Below are 20,407 nucleotides of genomic sequence, written 5' to 3'. Positions count from 1 at the left end.
CATCGCTTAATACTGTAGGTGGAAATATTCATTCACAGTACACTGAAAGCAGTATAGTCCAGTAATGGGTAGAAGCTTAAAGCTGGAAGATGAGTCTTATTCCCTCAATCTCCTCTGTAGGCTTCTGTGCCTGTGTGTGTAAACTCAGAGGGTGTGGCATCCAAAGTCTAAATTCGAGGCCCGTGGGGGATGTGCAGCCTGCCTCTGGCCCTCTGGGAGGACTCTTGCATGGCCCCAGGGAAGAGGAAAGGGGGTGAGACTTGGCTCCAGAGGTGCATCAGCAGTCAGCAGGGCTGCTGTGTCGCACGTGGTAATCAAGACCTGTCTGCGTGCAATCAATAGGGCAGAAGGAGAAAGATCGTTCCAAAGTTTCCATTTTAACTGCCCAACCTGTCACATGGTTGATGTTCTTCATTTGAAGATTTAGCTAATAAGTTCAGGCAGAGAATGAAGATGGCAGAGTATTAGAAGGGGCTAAGTTTAGCATCAAAAATCTGTGGGAAGGATGCTGACTTGAGTGGCTGAGGACATTCTGCTTAATTAAAATCGATTCTTTTAACCCTTTTTTGCTCTCATCTCCTGCTACTGTATGTGAACGTTCTACACCTAATTTATGGCATGAAATAGACGGACATGGTTGTCTCAGTGTTTGCAAAGGAAATTCCAAGGCATTATTTGTGGTAAGAGAAACAAAAGAAACCTCCCTAAATCCCACGGCAACAGAGGAGGTGGATCCAGCATAGCATAGCCACTCCATGGCTCCTCCTCTCCCCTCTTCCATCCCCTCCCCTTATTCTCCTTCCTTTTCCTTTCTTCCTTTTTTTACAATGAAGCAAATGCATGACAAGATTTGGTCCAGAATAAGGGAAATATTTAAACAATGTTGTTTTGTTTTTAGGTAATGAGGTCTTAAGCAGATTACCCCTTGATTCCAATAAAGTTGTTTGGGCAACAGAAAAAAAACAAACAGAACAATGTCAACAATGTTAGGTTGTATCTGTTAGTCCTTCAGAGCTGGTCATCAAACGTCAAGGCTATTGTCTGGGTTTTTGTTGGTGGTGGTGGTGGTGGTGGTGGTATCTGTTGTTGTGGCTATTGTTTTGCTTGTTTTGATGTTGCCTAACAATTACATAGGAACTTCCCATGCTCGATCCTGAGGACTCCTGAGCTCCTCTCGTCCAGAGATACAAGCCACACATGGATCTAAAATAAGGGCTGAGAACAGGGAGAGGTGGCACTAGCCCAAGAAACTCCTGGCTCTCCTCTGTGCCACCTGCCACTGAACCTCCAACTTCCTTTCATTTAAAACAAGACTGGCCCCTTGGTCTCCCAAAGAGCACTCAGTAGGCTTTCATGGTCTTGCAATTTATTTTAGTGCTAACAATTGTTTTATTTGCTAAGGGCATACGAAACTATTCAGGCAGTACATATATTTAAAGTATCCTTTAAAAACTACTCTTACTGAGGCTTCTGTCCACTCCAGAGCATCCCCCATTTTCCTGATGAGGGGATGTGCTATGGGGCCTTTCCAGGCTTGGGAGACAACACATCTGCACCTCTTTGGTATATATGGAGACAAGAGTCAGAGAAATGGGGGCTTAAATAAAGGGGAAGATTTTTAAATAACCACTAAGCCCCAGGAAAGACATAAAGGAATCCTCGGTGCAGCATAGTCCTCTCTGATTCTTTGCTGCCCTCATCTGCTTTACTCTATAAGTTGGATTTTAAATGCGTCACTTGGGCAGGAACTCAGTGGCTGGTCTTGAGGGTCCAAATCCTCCTCCTAAATCTCAGAAACTAACATTTTAGCCTCCCTGTGCCACAGTCCTGGTGGCCACTGTGTATTCACCAAAATCTAGAAACCCTAAATTGGTTTTCTGCTCAGAACTAGGCAGGATCCATGTGACTCCACCCCCTGCCTGTCAGCCCTCAGAGACAGACAGTCAGAAAACAGTGTCAGCCCTGGTGACGTGTGGCTGCCTTCTGTTAATACAGGCTTACTGAAGTGACCCATCACAGTGAGAAGCACTAGAAAATCTAGGCATGGTCACTTGAGGAACAGAACTCCAGGCAGGTGGAAATAAGCCTATTTAAAATGGCTATCTATCTGGGGCAATATTAGTTCTGTTGCTGAGTATACTTTGTGAAATGTTAATGCCCAGTTAGCTTGGCATTCACTAATCATTAATACATGAGCTTTTCGTGGAGGAGGAGAAGAAAGAAAAGATTTCTTCCCTGAACCTACCTTCGGTCCGTGTTAGCCATCAACCCAGCACCTGGCACCTTTTTAGACAAAACTATCCTTTAGCTGTTAGTCAAAAAAATCCTAGCCTTGTCTCCACACCCCCACCCCTTCCAATCCCTTGTTTAAATATCAAGTTACTCCTTTGCTTCAAACCTCCTAGTGGCGTCTGTCACCCTTCGCTTCAAATCCAAACTCTTCGCCATGACCAACAAAGCCCTGAAGCTTTGGCCACTGCCCACTGCCCCCACCTCATGTGATACTATCCTGTCCCTTGCCCCCTCCAGCCCCACTGACCGATTCTCTCAGGATTGGTGGTTTCCTCCGTCTGCTGCGCTCTGCCCACCACTGGCTGCTTTTCACCAATCAGCTCAGAAATTGCCACCTCAGCAAGATCTTCCCCGAGCCCCTATTTCACCCTGTTTATTTTCTTCACAGCTTTTGTCACTACCACAAATCATTGTTTATGTCTCTCCACAACAAAAATGAGCAAGGATTTTGCCTGCCTTATTCATTGTGTGTCTTTAGCACCCACAGCAGGGCCTCATATATAGTAAGTCCTCAAAAGATGTCTGTGGAGAAAAATGAACGAGTGTTGTGTATGTAAAAATAACACCATCACTAAGGCATGACCTTTGAATTGACATCTAGTGGGCGATGAATTGTGCTGATCTATCCCCCTCTATTTTTGAGGGCACCTCATAAGCAATGGCCCATGTTTGCCAAGAGTCCAGGCCAGGGTTTGAGGCACAGTATGAAAGAAGGAACAGAAGGCTGGGCATGGTGGCTCTTGCTGTAATCCCAGTACTTTGGGAGGCCGAGGTGGGTGGATCACCTGAGGTCAGGAGTTCAAGACCAGCCTGGCCAACATGGTAAAACCCCATCTCTACTAAAAATACAAAAATTAGCCAGCTGTGGTGGCACATCCCTGTAGCCCCAACTACTTGGGAGGCTGAGGCAGGAGAATCACTTGAACCAAGGAGGCAGAGGTTGCAGTCGGCTGAGATCGTGCCACTGCACTCCAGCCTGGGCAACAAAGTGGAATTCTATCTCAAAAGAAAACAGAAGGGACAAAAAAATAGACTGGGCTCATATAGAGATTAAACCCAAGACACTTCTATCTAACCTACTAACAGGCCACAGTGGGGATATGGAGGCTGCATTTTTCACACTGTTGTTTTCCTTAAATTCTGTATTTCCCAGCAAAGCCAAATGACCTTCTGGTTGCTTTTCTAACAGTGAAAACAAAATTAACAGGGAGATAACAAAGCCACACTAGCTAGCCGCATGCAGAGCAGCCTTCACCTTGGCTGGGACAGATGGCCCGAGGCATGCAGCCTACCTGTCATGAGGAACAGGAGTCCAGCCACGTGCTGGGTCAAGCTTTCCTCCCAGAAGAAACTGACCATGGCCACAATGCAGCCGCAGAGAAGGACAGCTACAGCCATGCCCAGGAAACCAGCAGTGATTCTTCTTAAATCTAATCTCAAAACAGACACAGACATTCACAATCAGAATCAGGAAAGTTTTTAAGAATTAGAGAATTAGAGCTTTGTATAGATTGTGAAAATTAGTAAGTTTCATGGACGGGCTTAGAGCCTACAGGGTGAGGAGGTTTAGGCAACACTCTTCCTAGGTATTCCATTAGAGGATGGATGGCGTGTAACCAATGGAGGCTCAGACTCTACCCTCTGAGTCCATGGAGAAGTCTACACCAAGTGGAGGATAGAGTAGAGGACAAGCCCAGGATAGACCTGAGTAACAGATGTCAAATTACTTAATAAACCAAGAGCAAGGTAGGTTTGAGAAATATCTCCGTAAGCCTTAATGGAGCAATAGAAATGTAGGTTAACCAAAACCCACCTGTACCCCTAAAACTACTGAAATTTTAAAAAGAAAAAAAAAGAAGGAATTGTAGGTTATCACCACAGCAATGGCTGTACTTAATCTGGCTTGGGAGGCAGAGCCTAAAAAGCTATTGTGAAATAGGCGTTTTATCTGATCACCACAGATGCCAATTATTTAATTCTTCATTTACATCTATTGCCTATTTTCAAAAACAATTTGAGAAAGTGGAGGCAATTGTGGTGACTGGAACAGTGGTGTAAAGTGCACATAGGATACGTGTGCTCATAACACCCTTTCCTCCGAAACGTCTGCTCGTAAATGCCTTCTTCCCTAAAGCATAGGTCCCACAGCCTGGGCATCCATTTTCCCAGGTGAAGGAGGCACTGTTCCCATAGGACGAGTCTCCATCGTATGCCCAACTGTCAAGTTTGGTCTATGGCAAAACCACAACCGTGACCACTGAGCCAGAAACCCAGCTCTTTCCCCACCTCCCTGGCCAAACCAAGAGGTAGGCTGACTACATGCATCTGGACATACTTTGCCTTGAATTGCTAAACCAGTCTCATTGCCTACCTTCTGGCTATTTTACTTTTTCTATTCCCTTCCTTCTTTTTTTAAAAAAAAAGTACTTTTGAATCTTTTTTATTTACTTTGCAGCTCCATCTCAAAGAATTTCTTTTTTTAACAAAGCTAACTTTAAAAATTGTTAGCTAAATTTCAATCATCATTCTTAAAACAACACATCCAAAGCATACATCTGCTCCCCTGAGGCCAGGTAACAGGCTGGGCAAATGCTCGTGGATCATGCACACCTGTGTACACATGGGGCCAAGACAAGGTGCACATCACACTGTTTGAAGTGTGGGCCGCTCTGCTAAAGTGAAATTGCCCATGCAGCCATCACTTTATTGTGTGTTCGTGTGGCTACTGGGCATCTCAGGGGTGACTTCGTGGAAGATGGATTACGGTAGCTTCCAGTCTTGCTCTTAGCATCTTAGCCAAACAGAGATCATTTCTTTTTTAAAGGGGGATTTCTCATTTCCAGCTCAGAGCATCCAAATTAAGAGTATTTCTGCCTAGAAGAGGAAATGTGGACACCAATGAACAAGGGGCCAGGAACAGTGATAATTTAAAGATGCTGAGTTTAATGTTAAGAGTATAAGGAGCTTTTGAGACATCCACATCTGAGCAGGGAAAATGTAATAATAGTTCAGTCACTATCATCTTATAGCCTACCAAATTTCCTGTGGTTTGAGCGACAGTCTATTTTCTGTGACTATGAAAAGGCACAAGGTTCAGATATAATCCACATGGGATTTACATTAGTACCAGTCATGTTAAGCTTATCCAGTAAATGTGCTACAGATCACCAAGTGTGACTTTTTAAAAACAGACATGCATGAGACTGCTAAAAGCATCTTTCCATGAGAACTCCAAAAAGGATTAAAAGAAGAATGCTCAAATATTGCCTTACTGGGCAATCATGGGTACAAACTATTAAAGAGCTAAGGTTCTTTTTCAGGCTTCTATGATGATCTTTTCTCCCCTGACCTGAACCAGTAACTACGTGGCTCTCTGGAAAGATGATTAAGTCTTAAAGTGGCCACTCATAATATGTATAATATTAGACCACTTCTCTGGCAATATCATAAGAGCTATGTGCTTGAGATTCAGAACAAAGCCTTTTAATCCACAGAGAGATTTACTTACAGAATGAGACTCTGATTATTTGTCTACAGTGGCTTTGGCCACCAAACAAGGTCCTGAAGTCCTCGTTACTTATTTTATTGGAAAATAACAATGTCCATCTTTGATAGGGGCAAGGACCAAAAAACATTCACAGTAGTTTTTTGTTTGGGGGAGCTATCTATCACCAGGCAGCTTAAATCAATGGTTTTTAGGTAACTATCAGCCCTCTTTAGTTTCACACTGCAGGATCCTTTCTAGAATTTCACATTTGCCTGACAGTGAAAAAGAATAGTTCCTATCATTGAGACGTAGGCACCCTCTGAGAAAATTATGACATATACTCATAAAGGTATTTTAGCAGAAATACAAAGGTCTGAGATAAACACAGTAGCTAAAATAAATATTGTACATACAAAACAAAAATAAGAGCACCTGAGGTATAATCTCCTTGATTTACTAAGACAAGGGGTACAGCAGATCCTTACACCCAACGACTAGGCAAACAAAAGATTCAGTAGGCAGCTGTGTACAGATGCCACCAGGGCAGACTATCTCACAGGGCCTCATACCAGGTTTCCACACATTTTATTTTTAAGCAAACTGTGTCCACAGCATAGTGAAATGATCCTCTGAGTCTCTGACCACATCTGATTGGGCCCAGAGGCTCTCAGAGGGTAAGAATAACATCATTCTGTCCAGATGTGAGAGGGATGGTGGGACTTTTGTTCAGAAAGACATCATTTCCTCTCTGAACCTATCTTGGAAATACTTACGAAGCAGGTGCCACTCATCTTGCTGTATGGTCTTCGTTAAATTAAAAGGAATGTTTCGTAAGCGGATGGGCTGAGAAAAATGGTATTTGATGGCCGTGCATCTCTGCGCAATACCTTGAAGGAAATAAGAAATGCAATGTATGAGTCTGCTTATTTGTAACAGAATTCTGAGACCTGAGGCAGAATAATGTAACCTAACCTGGACTGAATGGGAGAGGGGATAAGAATCTCTTGATTCAGAGCAATAAAAACATAAAACATAAAATAATGTTTAGAATCAGGTTTCATTTTTTAATGTATTAAATTGTATGAGGATCTATACTCCCCTAATTGTTTTCCAATACAGAGTTTGTTTTACCTAAACACAAAATTCCTCAAGGAGAAATGGCCTAAAAGTACACAGATGGTTGGGAAGATCAGCTTAGAATTTTAAATTAGCACAAATAAATCACACATCTGAATCTGATCCAGTCTCAAACTTTCAAATGGGTAGCCTAAAGAAGTTCATTGGGAAGTGTGTTATTTGGAAACCAGAAGACATTTTTCTATAAAGATAACCTTCCACATGGTTTAGGTGGTGATTATATCTCCAGACAACCCTCAAAAGCCTATTTAACCCTAGTGCAGCTGATGTCATTCCTTAATACCATTATACAGACCTGAATTCTAGATCTCGAGGAAAAGGGTAATACTGAAAGTAGGAACAAGAAAGAAAATAATTTTCCTCCCCTATCTGGATATGGCCAGCCCTAGGCACAATATTTTGATATGGGCAGGTGTACACATTGATTCATCTAGTACACTCTCTACCGCCTCACACCCACCCCACACACCCATGTTTTACTGCATAAATTAACATGGTTCCATTCTTCTCTTCTCCTAAAGACTTCTGAATTTCATGAAAAGCATGTACTCTGTCTCAAAATTTTAAAAACATAAAAAATGTTCTTCTCTCATTTAAAATCATCTTGGCCAGTTGTTTGGATAAATGCAATCCGACTGAACTAATTTTTTTTAAAGGTGTGAATGAATGTTAGTCCTTTAACACTGGCAGCTGTTTAAAAAACTCTTAATAGATGCAAATAAATCTCTAATCGGTGGAATCTGAGTGCGTATAAAAGTGAAATTTTAAAAAAGATTAGACAGTGAAAGGAAGAGATTAATACTTAATACTTAAGCACAGTTTGTATCATGAGCCAGTCAGTCCCTCCTGTGAATGTTCCTAACAGGATCATCTTCCCTAAGGAGTTTCTCAGATATTAGTATACGTAAGAATCACCTACATGGCTTGTTAAAAATGTAGACTCCTGCACCTCACCCCAGATACACTGAATCAAAAGTTTTGAGATGGAGCCAGGAACCTGAATTTTAACAAGCATCCCAAGTAATTCTGATGCAGGTAGTCCTTGAATCTCACTTTGAGAAAAACTACCCAAACTATCTCTGATTTTTGGAAGCTTTTTTTTTTTCTAATGAAACCACACATTTTCTTAAAATTCGAAGTTCTTTTTTTTAAATTTGTTTTTTCAACATAAGCCCCATGGCAGTGGTTGTGAGGTCTAAGGCATTAAAGGTAGCTGTTTTCATATTAGTTAGGAAATATGGAAATGTTTATACGTCAGGAAATGTCTGTGCTTCCAAAGGGCAAATAATATGGTATGAGAACAATGACAGGTAAAGGACCACAAATGTAGCTTACATTTGTAATTTTTCAAAACTATCATTCCATTTGATACTTATCAAACTGGCCTTGAGGCTCTGTAAGCAGGAAGGGAAAGCTACGGCAGAGATGAAGCCATACTCAACATGCACATAGAACCCATTGGCAAAGACTGGAAGGTTTATTGGCTCTAGCAGGCTAGGAACATTTCTGTACAATCATTAGTTTACCACTAAGCTAATCAAGCAGAAACTTATGGGGCCTCCTATGACAAAGAATGCAGACCTCATAGGATTCATTCAGGGAAGCCACTAAAGGAACACCACCACCAACAATAAAAACAATAATCAACCCTAGAGAGGGGCAAGAATCTGATTTCAGAGTTGCCATATTGTGTTATTTAAAATGCCTACTTTTCAGCAAAAAAGTATAAGACATGCAAAGAACAAGAAAAAAATGCAATCAATAGAAGTTGTCACTGAGGGAGCCCAAATATGGACTTACCTTACAAAGACTTTAAATCAGCTATTTTAAATATGTTCAAAGAAGTAAAGAAAACCATATCCAAAGAACTAAAGTATGAGAGTGGTGTTTCACTAAATAGAGAATATCAGTAACATGACAGAAATATTCTTGAAAAGGAAAAAAAAAAGAAATTCTGGAATTGAAAAGTATAATAACTGAAAAGAAAAATGCACTTAAGAGGCGTAAAAGAAATTTTGAGATGACAAAAAAAAAGCAGCAAACTTGAAGACAGGCCAATTGAGATTATCCAGTCTGAGAAAAATAAAGAAAAAAAGGATGATTTAAAAAATGGTCAGGACCTCAGAGACTTGTGAGCCATCATCACAAGCATAATGAGAACTGCAGAAAGGAGGAAAGAAAGAGGAGCAAAAAAGAGTATTTGAAGAAATAATTGCCAAAAACTTCCCAAATTTCATTACAAACATGAATCTCCATATCTAAGAAGTTCAAGTAACTACAAACAAGATAAACTCAGAGACCTACACCCAGATGTATGATAATCGAACTGTTGAAAGCCAAAGACAGAGAGAGAATCTCGAAAGCAGCAAGAAAGCAAATTATCACATACACAAAAACAATCTTTGAAAGATTATCAGCTGATTTCTCATTAGAAATCATGGAGGCCAGAAGGGAATAGGATGACACATCCAAAGCACAGAAATAAAAAGACTGTCAACTAAGAATCCTATATGCATCAAAGTTATCCTTCAGAAATGAAGAAAAAATTAAGATATTCCCAGCTAAACAAAAACTGAGAGAATCTATCATTGGCAGACCAGGCCTAAAATAAATACTAGAAGGAGTCCTTCAGGGTGAAATGAAGGATAATATCTGAACTCATATTTAAAAAACAAAGAGCACATGCAAAGGTTACAACATAGGTCACCATAAAAGACAGAATAAATGTATTTTTGTTTGTAACTCTTTTTTTCTCCTATCTGATTTAAAAGACATAAAGCAATAATTATAAATCTCTGATGATGGGCATGCAATGTGTAAACATGTAATTTGTTTGACAATAATAGTACAGAGGAAGAGAGAGGGGATACCAGAGACATCTGTGAACACTCCATCCAACAACAGCAAAATACACTTTCTTCTCAAGTGCACAAAGAATATTCTCCAGGATAGACCATATGTAGGCAATAAAATAAATCTCAATAAATTTAGAAACATTAAAGTCACGCAAAGTAAGTTCTCTCACCACAATGCAATGAAATTAGAAATAAATAATAAAAGAAAATTTGGGAAATTCACAAATTTGTGAAAATTAAGGAACATACTCCTAAATAACTGATAAGGCAAAGAAGAAATCACTAGAGTAAATTAGAAAACATTTTGGAATTAATAAAAACAAAATCACAACACACCAAAATTTATGTGATGCAGCTAAAGCAATGCTTAGAGGAAACTTTATAGCTGTAAATGACTACAATAAAAAAAAGATCTCACCTGGAGCAGTAGTTCATGCCTGTAATCCCTAAAGATCTCACCTGGAGCAGTAGTTCATGCCTGTAATCCCAACACTTTGAGAGGCTGAGGTGGAAGGGTCACTTGAGCCCAGTTCAGGATCAGCCTGAGCAACACAGTGAGACCCTGTCTCTACAAAAAATAAAAAAATTGGTCAAGCACGATGGCATGCTCCTGTAGTCCTAGCTACTCGGGAGGCTGAGGCAGGAGGATTGCTTAAACCCAGGAGATGTAGGCTGCAGTGAGCTGAGATTGCACCATTACACTCCAGCCTGGGTGACAGAGTGAGACTCTGTCTCAAAACAAAAACAAAACCCAGAAGAGCTCAAATCAGTATCCTAACTTTCAACCCTTAAAAAAAAAAAAAAAAACTAGAAAAAGAAAAGCACACTAAGGAAAGAGATTATAAAACTAGGGTGGAAATACATAAAACAAAGAATTAAAAACCGAGAAAATAAATGAAACCGAAATTTGGTTATGACCATAATCCCAGCACTTTGGGAGGCTGAAGCAGGTGGATCACTTGAGGCCAGGAGTTCAAGACCAGCCTGGCCAACATACAGAAACCCCATCTCTAGTAAAAATACAAAAAATTAGCTGGGTATGGTGGCACATGTCTGTAATCCTAGCTACTCAGGAGGCTGAGGCATAAAGATTGTTGGAACCTGGGAGATGGAGGCTGCAGTGAGCCAAGATGGTGCCACTGGCACTTCAGCATGGGTAATGCAGCAAGACTGTGTCTCAAAAAAAAAAGGGAAGGAGACTTAATTTACTAAAATAAGGAATGAAACAGAGGCTATTACAATCTTAGAAAAATATAGAAAAGCTTAAGAGAACACAGTGAAAAATTACATGCCAACAAATTAGATAAAACAGATAAAATGGCATATACCTAGAAATATAAAACTCCAAGACTAACTCAAGAAGAAATAGAAAATCTAATACATCTATAGCAAGTAAAGAAACTGACTTAGTAATTAACTTAGTAAAAACTTGTCATAAAGAAAAGTCCATGACCAGATGGCTTCACTGGTAAATTTAACCAAATGTTTAAGGAAGAATTAACAATCCTTCATAGACTCTTCAAAACAAAAAAAAAAAAATAGAAAATGAAGGAACCTTCCTACTTCTTTCTATGAGGCCAGTATTACCCTGATACAAAACAACAAAGACATCGCAAGAAAAGGAAATTACATACTACCCCTTATGAATAGATATGCAAAATTCCTCAGCAAAATATTAGAAAACTGAATTCAGCAACATTTGAAAAGGGTTGTGCATCATGACCCAGTGGGATTTGTCTCAGGAATGCGAGATTGTTTCAATATATGAAAATCAATTAATGCAATATACCGTATCAACAGAATAAAGGTCAGAAGCCACCTGATAATCTCAAAGATGTAGAAAAGGCATTCGACAAAATCCATTTGCTACTAATCAACAACCCTGTGAGCTAAATATAAAAGGTATTATTAACTACACCAAATGAGTAAAACAATCTGAAGCTCTGAGAGTTAAGTAACTAGTCTGAGGCCATGGTACAAGGTTGTAACCGAGCTTTAACATATACGCTGTTACCCAAACTTTACATATTAAATCCTGTTACACAGAAAAATTAGCGGCCCTTAGTTTTCTAGAAATACATCTTAATTTTGTGGATACTTAAGCTAGAGTTACTACATGTACCGTCAATTTGAAATAAAAAACAATCTTTCCAATTTAGCACCAACATATGCTCTTTTGGAAACAGAGTTGATTCTTAATTGAAGGAGACTGGGTTGGTTACATGGCTGACTCAGTGGCTTCATCCTACCTGCAACTCACAGAAGCTGCTCAATGCTGGAGAGCGAGTGTGAACTGGGGAGAAACTATTTTCTCAGACTCAAAAGAGCTGGCCTTAGAACAGATTCTGTGCTAGGGAAATGTGTGGTCCCTTTTAAATCACTGCAAATAGTCTCAAGGCCCATCTCCTCCTCTGCTCCTCACTTGTAAAGGGCAGGATCCCAGTGGGCAAGAAAAGTAACAGGAAGGAGGTGGCAGCTGGCCCAGGGTTCTCCTGCTTCCCAGGAATGAGGTAAGTAGTGCACACATCACTAATTCCCCTTTCCTTCTCCATGGGGCTCTCAGGCTAAATTTAAAGTGCCAAGAATTCTGAAATGCGAAGAGAAAGAAGGTAGGGAAAATGATGAGATCTGGGCTGACAGTAGCAAGAAGTACTCAAGAACTCCAAAGAGTGAGGGTCTGGTAGTGAGCCCAGAGCTCCACAGCTGAGTTTGCAAGAAAACGTTCTATGGTCCAGGTGTTCCACTCCCTTGGAAGATGATTAGAGACTTCAGGCAGAATTAGAAAGTGAGAGTCAAAGACAGCTCAGCAGCAGGGTTAGAGACCTGCCATTAGCTGTTTTACGTCCTTGTTCTTAAACACTTGTTTCACTGTCATAGCAGAAAGTCAGAAAGATTTGAAGAGGAAAGCAATATTATTAAGGTTTGGCTCCCTACAGCACACATATTAAATTGACAAAGTGAAACAACAAAAATTCTTATAGGAAAAGACCTGTAGTTGCTCGGCAGAACAAATCAAGCAACCAAAGACAAATTAGGTCTTTTTGATAAAAAGAGGAGCATACATATATACACGATGGTGGTAAAGACGGAAGTTCCACGCAATGTTATGTTAAGGCATAATTTATACTGCGAAAATCCACAAGGAGGCATTAGATTCCAATTGTTTCAAAGTCATACATGCAAACTTTGAAATTAACTGGCTTTCTGGGCTTAGAGAGCAATGAATCTGGCTCTCTGAAAAGGAACACAAAAAGCATGAGCTCATAGCACCAGATGGCATCACACAATGGGGGGAAGAAACATGCAGAGGATTGAAAAGAACAAGTTGTGGTTTATATTTAGTGATTAATTAGCTTCTTAAAGGGCCAAGTAGAGCCACTGTAATGATGACATAAACCATAGAATAAGATATATAAGTATGTGGCACAGGCGGTGAGAAATGGAGCTTTTTGCCTAGTGAATTTCTGTTGTTTCCAATGCTGAGTTCCAAGCTAAGTCATAGAAACCCCTACTCAAGGTTAAATGAGGGAGAAACATGAGAAAGATGCTATCAACAGTCATTACTATCAATAATGAGGCGGGCAGTATACATGATGGTTCAAGGCCTTGCAGTCAGACAGACTTGGGTTTGAATCCCAGCTGTGTGACTTGTGGCAAATTACTGTAGCTCTCTGCGCCTTGGTTCCCTTGTCTATAAAAGAGGGGGGATAACGGCAGATACCTCAGTGAATTATGGTTAGGAATGAAAAAGGTAATTCAGGATCTTAGCATAAGATGTGTGGCCCATGGTAAGCACTCCATGTCAGCGCTGGATTATGAGTTCTCTCTTGGCACCCGCCCAATTTGCCATACAGAACCACTGCCACACACCAGGAGTCTGCACCCTAAATGGTCATCACAGATTAACCCAAGTGTACAGAGAAATAGACACATGACAACAGCTGCCTGAACAATGGCCCAACCCACAGCACTCATGTTTCCTCTCCATTCTCGCCACTTCAGAGCAAGACTCCCATCACCTCCCTCCTGAAGAATTTGCTAACTGACCTCCTTGCTCAACTCTCAACCCACCCTGCATGCCACTGCTAGATAAGTCTGCTGTGTGAAGTTCTGGGGCCTCTGGAGGCTCAGGTGCCCATCAGTAAAATGCAAGATGAAAACCTTTACAGTTTTTGTTACATCTACCTGCCTTTTACAGTATCATTAACTTAATATGTGGCTTTAAATTGACTACTGTAAGTGAGAAGCAGTTTCACTTGCCATGATATAATTATGTATTTGTTTTAAAATTTTGTATTTATTTTAAAATAAAGTGTCTGACACATATAAATACTATATAATTGTTTATTTAAGTGTTTTAATGCTTTGCCATTGCGTGCCAACTTCCACACTGACAAACAGAAGATTAGAAAATCACATGCGGTCCCACAGAACATGAGGTTGGAGTTTTCATTGTCTGGCTCTGTTTAGGAACATACAATCGGGTTCCCCCGGAATCAAACTCAGACTCCAGACCCCTATCATCTATTCTCACTTACAACCTCACTTACACTTACCTGTGACTGTTTCCCAGGGGTTACTTCCCTCCCTACCCGAGTCATCCCCTGGCAACTTCATCCCCATTTCTGTGACCATCCTAGCCTACATCGCTAACTTTAGAACAGTCCAAAAAACTACTAATCCCTCCAGGCTCACTGCCTTCGAAAAGCCCTCCCCAAACACTCAAGGTGCAGACCACAGAGCTCACTCTCTCTGCGGGCTCTATGTTGAAGTTAGAGACCGAGCCTCACCATCTCACTCTTGATTACTCAGTCTTTGCCACTGCCTAATAGATCAGAACGTCTGCCTTCTCATGAATGTCCCAAGTTCCTTAAGCAGGGAGGCTGTGACTTCTTTTTTCTGGATATACAACATTTAAGAGATGTGTCTGAAATTGTTGATGGCAATAACAGTATAACTAATTCTTAAGGTTCTCTAGCAGAAAGAGATAATAACAGGCTATATCGTTTCTTAAACATTTCAAAGGCAACTTGGAATTCTTCAGCTGGCCCATGAGCAGAAAAATAAAGAACTCTTTCCCCAGCACACATCCAGTTTGAAAAGAAAAATCAATCATGGGGTCACAGGACAGGGTAGCAGCCATGTTCTGGTCAGAGATTTGATTTCAGAGCAAAGCAGGGGCTAAGCAGACAAAAGAAAATGCTTTCCTTATCACCTCCAGTACTGGGTATAAACAGTTAAACTTGTTAAAATAGGTAAACTAAATACAGTAAGTTTAGGGGCTTAACACTGACTTTTGAGCCTCAAATGGCTAAAACCAGTTCCAAAGGTAAAGCTCTTGAAGACAGATTTTTCATCATCTAGTCTGCAGAACTCAAAGAAGAGAGATACTAATTAGTAAATCTAAGCAGCTCTGTCTGGTAGAAATACAATGCAAGTCAAAAGAGTTTTAAATGTTCTAATGGTCATATTTTTAAAAATAAGTGAGGTTAATTTTAACATCTTTTAATCTGACATGCAATCGATACTTTGAAAGCTGTTAATGAGAAATTTTATATAATTGTTCATACTAAGTCTTCAAAATCTAAATCTGATGTTTTCAACTTATAGCACATCTCTTTTCAGACAAGGTCATTTCAAATGCTCAAGAGTCTCATGTGGCTTCCATCCTGGAGAGGGGAGATTGCTAGATGAAAATGAGTAAGACTTCAACCAAAGTAAAAGAAACTGAGAGCAAGAACGTTTGATACAGAAAGGGACTGGAAGGTGTGCGGTTATTCTTTCTTTAGATTCTCCATCTACCACATGCTATATCTGGTTCTGCCATAGTTGTTTCTTATTATTAATGGAGACTCAGCTTCTTGGTAACTAAGAAATTTTATCTGTGTTCACTCGATATTCTCTCTGGAGCAAGACAGGCTGGATTTGCATTTTGGCTTCACTATTCACTAACTGTGAGCCCTTGGCGAGTTATTTAACCTCTCTGAGCACCAGTTTCCTCAGCTGTAATACGTAGACAATGACAGTTCATCTATCTCGAAGGAGGATTACATGAAATAATAATATAATATTATTAGTGTTAGCTTTAATTATTATTACTCTTACTACTGCTACTTTATTTATCTGAACAAATCCAGACAAATGGACTATTTCTTAAAGGCAAGACTCAGGTGAGTTCCTTGAACTACAAACACATGATCTCCAGAGGCCAAAGAGGGAGGGTTCAATGACAAGTCACACAGATTCAACCCATTTCAGAGATAGTAAATATCATCAAAGAAGCTTAAAAAAAAAGTGACGGAGAAGTGCACCAGAAATAATAGTGTTCAGAAAGGCATGATCCTGTGCAAAAGTGGAATCTGTCATTTGGTTAGGCTGACCACTGGCTTGCTGAATTAAGTTTTAAATCTCCTTTAATGTAGTTATTATATTGTATCTATAATCAAAAGTAATCTAAGATTTTAAAATTTTAAACCAGAGCTTCTCAGAACCATCTTGGCATACAGTTGGTGACCTATCTGGTGTGGCAGGTACAGTATTTACCTTTCAAGACCAAAGAGAAGATATAATTTTATTTGGCTTATAGAGCCTCCCTGCTCTCTTCTTCTCCTTTCCTTTTTCTTCCGTCTGTAGCAGGAGACAAGGGAATCACAATGTAGAGACATTATTCTTTTCTCTCCAGCTCAGGGGAAAAGGGACCTGATTATGCTGTTAGAAAAAAGGCAGACACAGGCAAGACATGACACCCGTCCTGTACCTTGTTCCCAGAGCCATTGTCTCATGTGAAACTGAACACAGCCATCAATTCAGCTGATGCTCATGTGGAACACACTGTGGACTTTCCTTTCCACAAGGGATACCATGTTACAAAAACAGGCTAACAGTCACCACTGGCTACCCTTGCTCTGGTCACAACATACTGACCTCAGAAAGATCAATATAGTCAGAACAAAAGTTGTCTTAACAGAATATAGGTCTAAAGCTATTGTTTTTACAAACCTGAACTTAAAATCCCTTGGATTCAGGAAAGCATCCAAATAGTCAGGGTGGGAAACAAAGCTCAGCTTTCTTCACTCTCCAGTATCACATTTTTTTAGAGTGAACATCAGTGAAGGTAACTTTAAATTGTAAAGTTAATTAAGCCTTCATGCTCCCAAATGTTAAGAGAAATTTGGGAATGTATTTTTTCTACCTTCTGTGTGTGGGTAAGAAGTATCATGCAAAAGTGTAAACTAGAATACTGGCTTTCAGGACCAGCTGTGTGACTTAGAGCAATCAGCTTGACTACTCTGAGCCTGTATTTCTTCATTTGTAAAATAGGTGATCATACAATCTCACATTATTGTCATAAGGATCAAATGAGATAATACATATACACTGTCCTAACACAGTGCCTAGCCTATAATTGGTACTTAATAACTGTTAATGTCACTCTATTCCCTCTCTCCTCCCACTTTATAGGCAGGACCAATGAAGTGTGACCTAGCGACTACAGTACTTGTAATTTCATCCTCATCTCCAGCGTTTAGAAGAAAAAAAGTGGCCAACTATCAATCACTGTCTTTTTTCCTCCAATTTTTCTTATTGTGGTAAAATACACATAACACAAAATCCACCATCTTAGCCACTTTTATTGTATACATTTAAGGTACAAAACTTGATGATCTAATAGCTGTGTATACTGTGAAATAATCACCACAATCAGACTAATTAATATATCCATCACACCACATAGTTACCCTTTGTGGGTGTGTACAGTGAGTATGCTTAAGTTGTACCCTCTTAGCAAATTTCAAGTCTGTAATACGATATTGTTATCTATCTACCATGCTGTACATAGACCTCCAGAATTTATGAATCTTGCATAGCTGAAACTTTGTACTTTTTGACCAACATCTATCTCCCCATATTCCCTACCCCTGGTTATCACCATTCTACCCTCCGATAACCACCATTCTATTCTCTGCTTTTATCAGTTTGAATATTTTAGATTCCACATATAAGTGTGATCATACAGTATTTGTCTTTCCATAACTGGCTTGTTTCACTTAGCACAACGTCTTCCAGGTCCATTCATGTCACATATGACAGTATTTCCTTCTATTTTAAGGCTGAATAATATTCCATGTTATATATATTCTTTAGCCAAGAAGCAACCTAAATAATATTCCATTATACACATATATATGCATATATGCTTTAGCCAAGAAGCAACCTAAAGGTCCATCTACAGATGAATGGATAAAGGAAATGTGTTATATATACATGTATAAAACATTTATATACATATTACACATTATATACATATATAAAACATTTTCTTTATTCATTTGTAGATAGACCTTTAGGTTGCTTCTTGGCTATTGTGAATATTTGGCTACTGTGAATAATGCTGCAAAGAACATGCGCATGTAGACATTTATTCGAGATCCTGACTTTAATTCTCTTGGATAAATATCCAGAAGTGGGATTGCCAGGTCATACGGTAGTTTTATAATTTTTCCTATAATGGTTGTACCGATTTACATTCCCACTAACAGTGTACCACGGTTCCCTTTTCTCCATATGCTTGCCAACACTTATCTTTTGGTTTTTTAAAAAATGAAAACTCTAAAAATTATTCTTAGTTGGCAGGTTTTTTTTCTTCTTTCAACATTTTGAATATATTGCCCCATGCTTTTCTGGCCTGCAGGGGTCTGCTGAGAAATCCACTGGTAGTCTTTTGAGGATTCCCTTGTATGTAATGAGTTGATTTCCTCTTGCTGCTTTCAAAATTCTCTTTGTCTTTGAGTTTCAACAGTTCGATTATCATGTGTCCCAGTGAAAATCTCTTATGTTCAGCCTATTATGGGTTCTTTGAGCATTGTGGATCTGGATGTTCACTGCCCTCCTCAGATTTGGAAAGTTTTCTGTCACTATTTCTTTAAATAAGCTTTGTGTCCCTTTCTTCTTTTTTTGCTCCTTCTGGAATTTTGTCTGATACTATCCCATAAGTCACAAACACATTATTCACTTTTTCATTCTTTTGTTTGTATGCTTCTCCCTCTTACCGAATCACTTCAATTGATCTGTTTTCAAGTTCATTGATTATTTCTTCTGTTTCAGTCTGCTGTTGAGGCTTTCTACTGAATTTTCAGTTTAGTCACTGTATCTTCAGCTTCAGAATTTCTGTTTGGTTCTTTTTATGATTTTTATCACTGCTGAACTTATCATTTTGTTCAGTATTGTATTCCTGATTTCATTTCGTTATCTCTGTTCTCTTGTAGTTTACTGAGCTTCTTTAAGATAATTATTTTGAATTCTCTATCAGACAATTCATAGATATTCAGTTCTTTGGGGCCAACTACTGGAACTTTATTTTGTTCCTTTAGTAAAGTTTCTTTGATTCTTCATTTTCCTTGAAGGCTTGTTACTGTTTTCACATTTGGGGAATCAGTCTCCTCCTCCTGTCTTTGCTGACTGACACAGGGAGAGAATGACCTTCACTAGTCAGCCCAGCTAGAGATTTTAAAGGTCTCTCAGTCCTTAACTATGGACACACCTGCCCCACTTCTCTCATTCCCTCTTGCAGGCAGTGGGGGCCATCTTAGTACTACTGATCTTCTCTCAATTCCACTTTAGGGTACTGGCCTTCACTCAATCAACACTTAAGGGCACTGCCCTTGATTTTCCCCAGGGCAGTGTCCTGAAGTGTTCTCTGCATCCCCTGGAGTTGAGCTAGGGGCTGATATTCACATGCTGTCTGTAAGAGCATGCACACACCATCTCAGAGGCTTATATGCACCATCCTAGGGATATATATACACAGCTAGGAGCACATGCTAGCCAGTTGCGGGAGCACATGACTTCAGGTGCGGCATCCCATGGAGTTTGTGGGTGGGCCTCTTGGTGGAGTCCACAGTCAGTTAATAGGATGAGACCTATGCAATGGTTTTTGTGAGCTCCTGACCCTTTTCCCTGCTCCTGGCTTCCCCTGGACTATTCAAACATGTCAATCCCATTAGTGATCTATGGGTGGGGCAAGGCAGAAGTGAGCATCTTGGACAATGTCCTGTGAGGCTGTGCAAATCAGATAGTAACTACACTCTTTCTTTACCCCACTGGATAGATCATAGGCCAAAGTGGTCTTTCTTGGAATTGAGCTGTGCCACCTTGAGGGAGAAGTGACACAGGTAAAGTAAAACTGTTCTTATGACCCTCTTCAAGATACCTATTCTCAGATTTTTTTTTTCTTAAATGAGGTTCTAGAATCTCTCTGTTGGATTCTGGAGTTACCACAGAGGTATTCTCATCCATGGATAATTGTCAAAATCAATGTTTTTGTGTGGCTATGAGGGTTGGAACCTCCTATTTTTTCATCTGCTGACACCACTGTTTCTTAATCACTTTTAAGGGCACAGGACTAAATACACACACATTGTTTGCACCCATCACCACCGTCCAGCTCCAGAGTTCTTTTCATCTTGAAAACAAAAACTCCATACTCATTAAACAAAAACTCCTTATTTGCTCCTCTCCAGCTCCTAGAAACCACCATTCTGTCTCCATTTCAAGCATTACCTTTTGCATTCAAATGTCAATCGTTTTATTTACTTTTTCTTTCACTCATTCATTCAATAAACGTTTATTTCGCACA

General features: G+C 39.8%; 1 protein-coding gene across 4 annotated transcripts in view; it reads right to left on the bottom strand.

The window, feature by feature from the left end:
- The window catches only part of TMEM178A (transmembrane protein 178A), a 56,411-nt gene that overhangs the window by 6,998 nt on the left and 29,006 nt on the right, over positions 1-20,407 (bottom strand). For all 4 annotated transcript variants that reach the window (XM_064364022.1, XM_021670784.2, XM_012450645.3 and 1 more), the window contains 2 exons: positions 6,553-6,666; positions 3,585-3,722 (listed from right to left, as the gene is read on the bottom strand). In XM_064364022.1, coding sequence (XP_064220092.1) covers positions 3,585-3,722; positions 6,553-6,666 — 252 coding nt within the window. The remainder of the gene's footprint in view (positions 1-3,584; positions 3,723-6,552; positions 6,667-20,407) is intronic.

The sequence above is a fragment of the Aotus nancymaae genome, unplaced genomic scaffold (genome assembly GCF_030222135.1).
Source record: "Aotus nancymaae isolate 86718 unplaced genomic scaffold, 86718_ANA_hifiasm-v0.15.2.pri h1tg000057l, whole genome shotgun sequence".
Classification (NCBI taxonomy): Eukaryota; Metazoa; Chordata; class Mammalia; order Primates; family Aotidae; genus Aotus; species Aotus nancymaae.
This window is presented reverse-complemented; position numbering and strand designations above follow the sequence as displayed.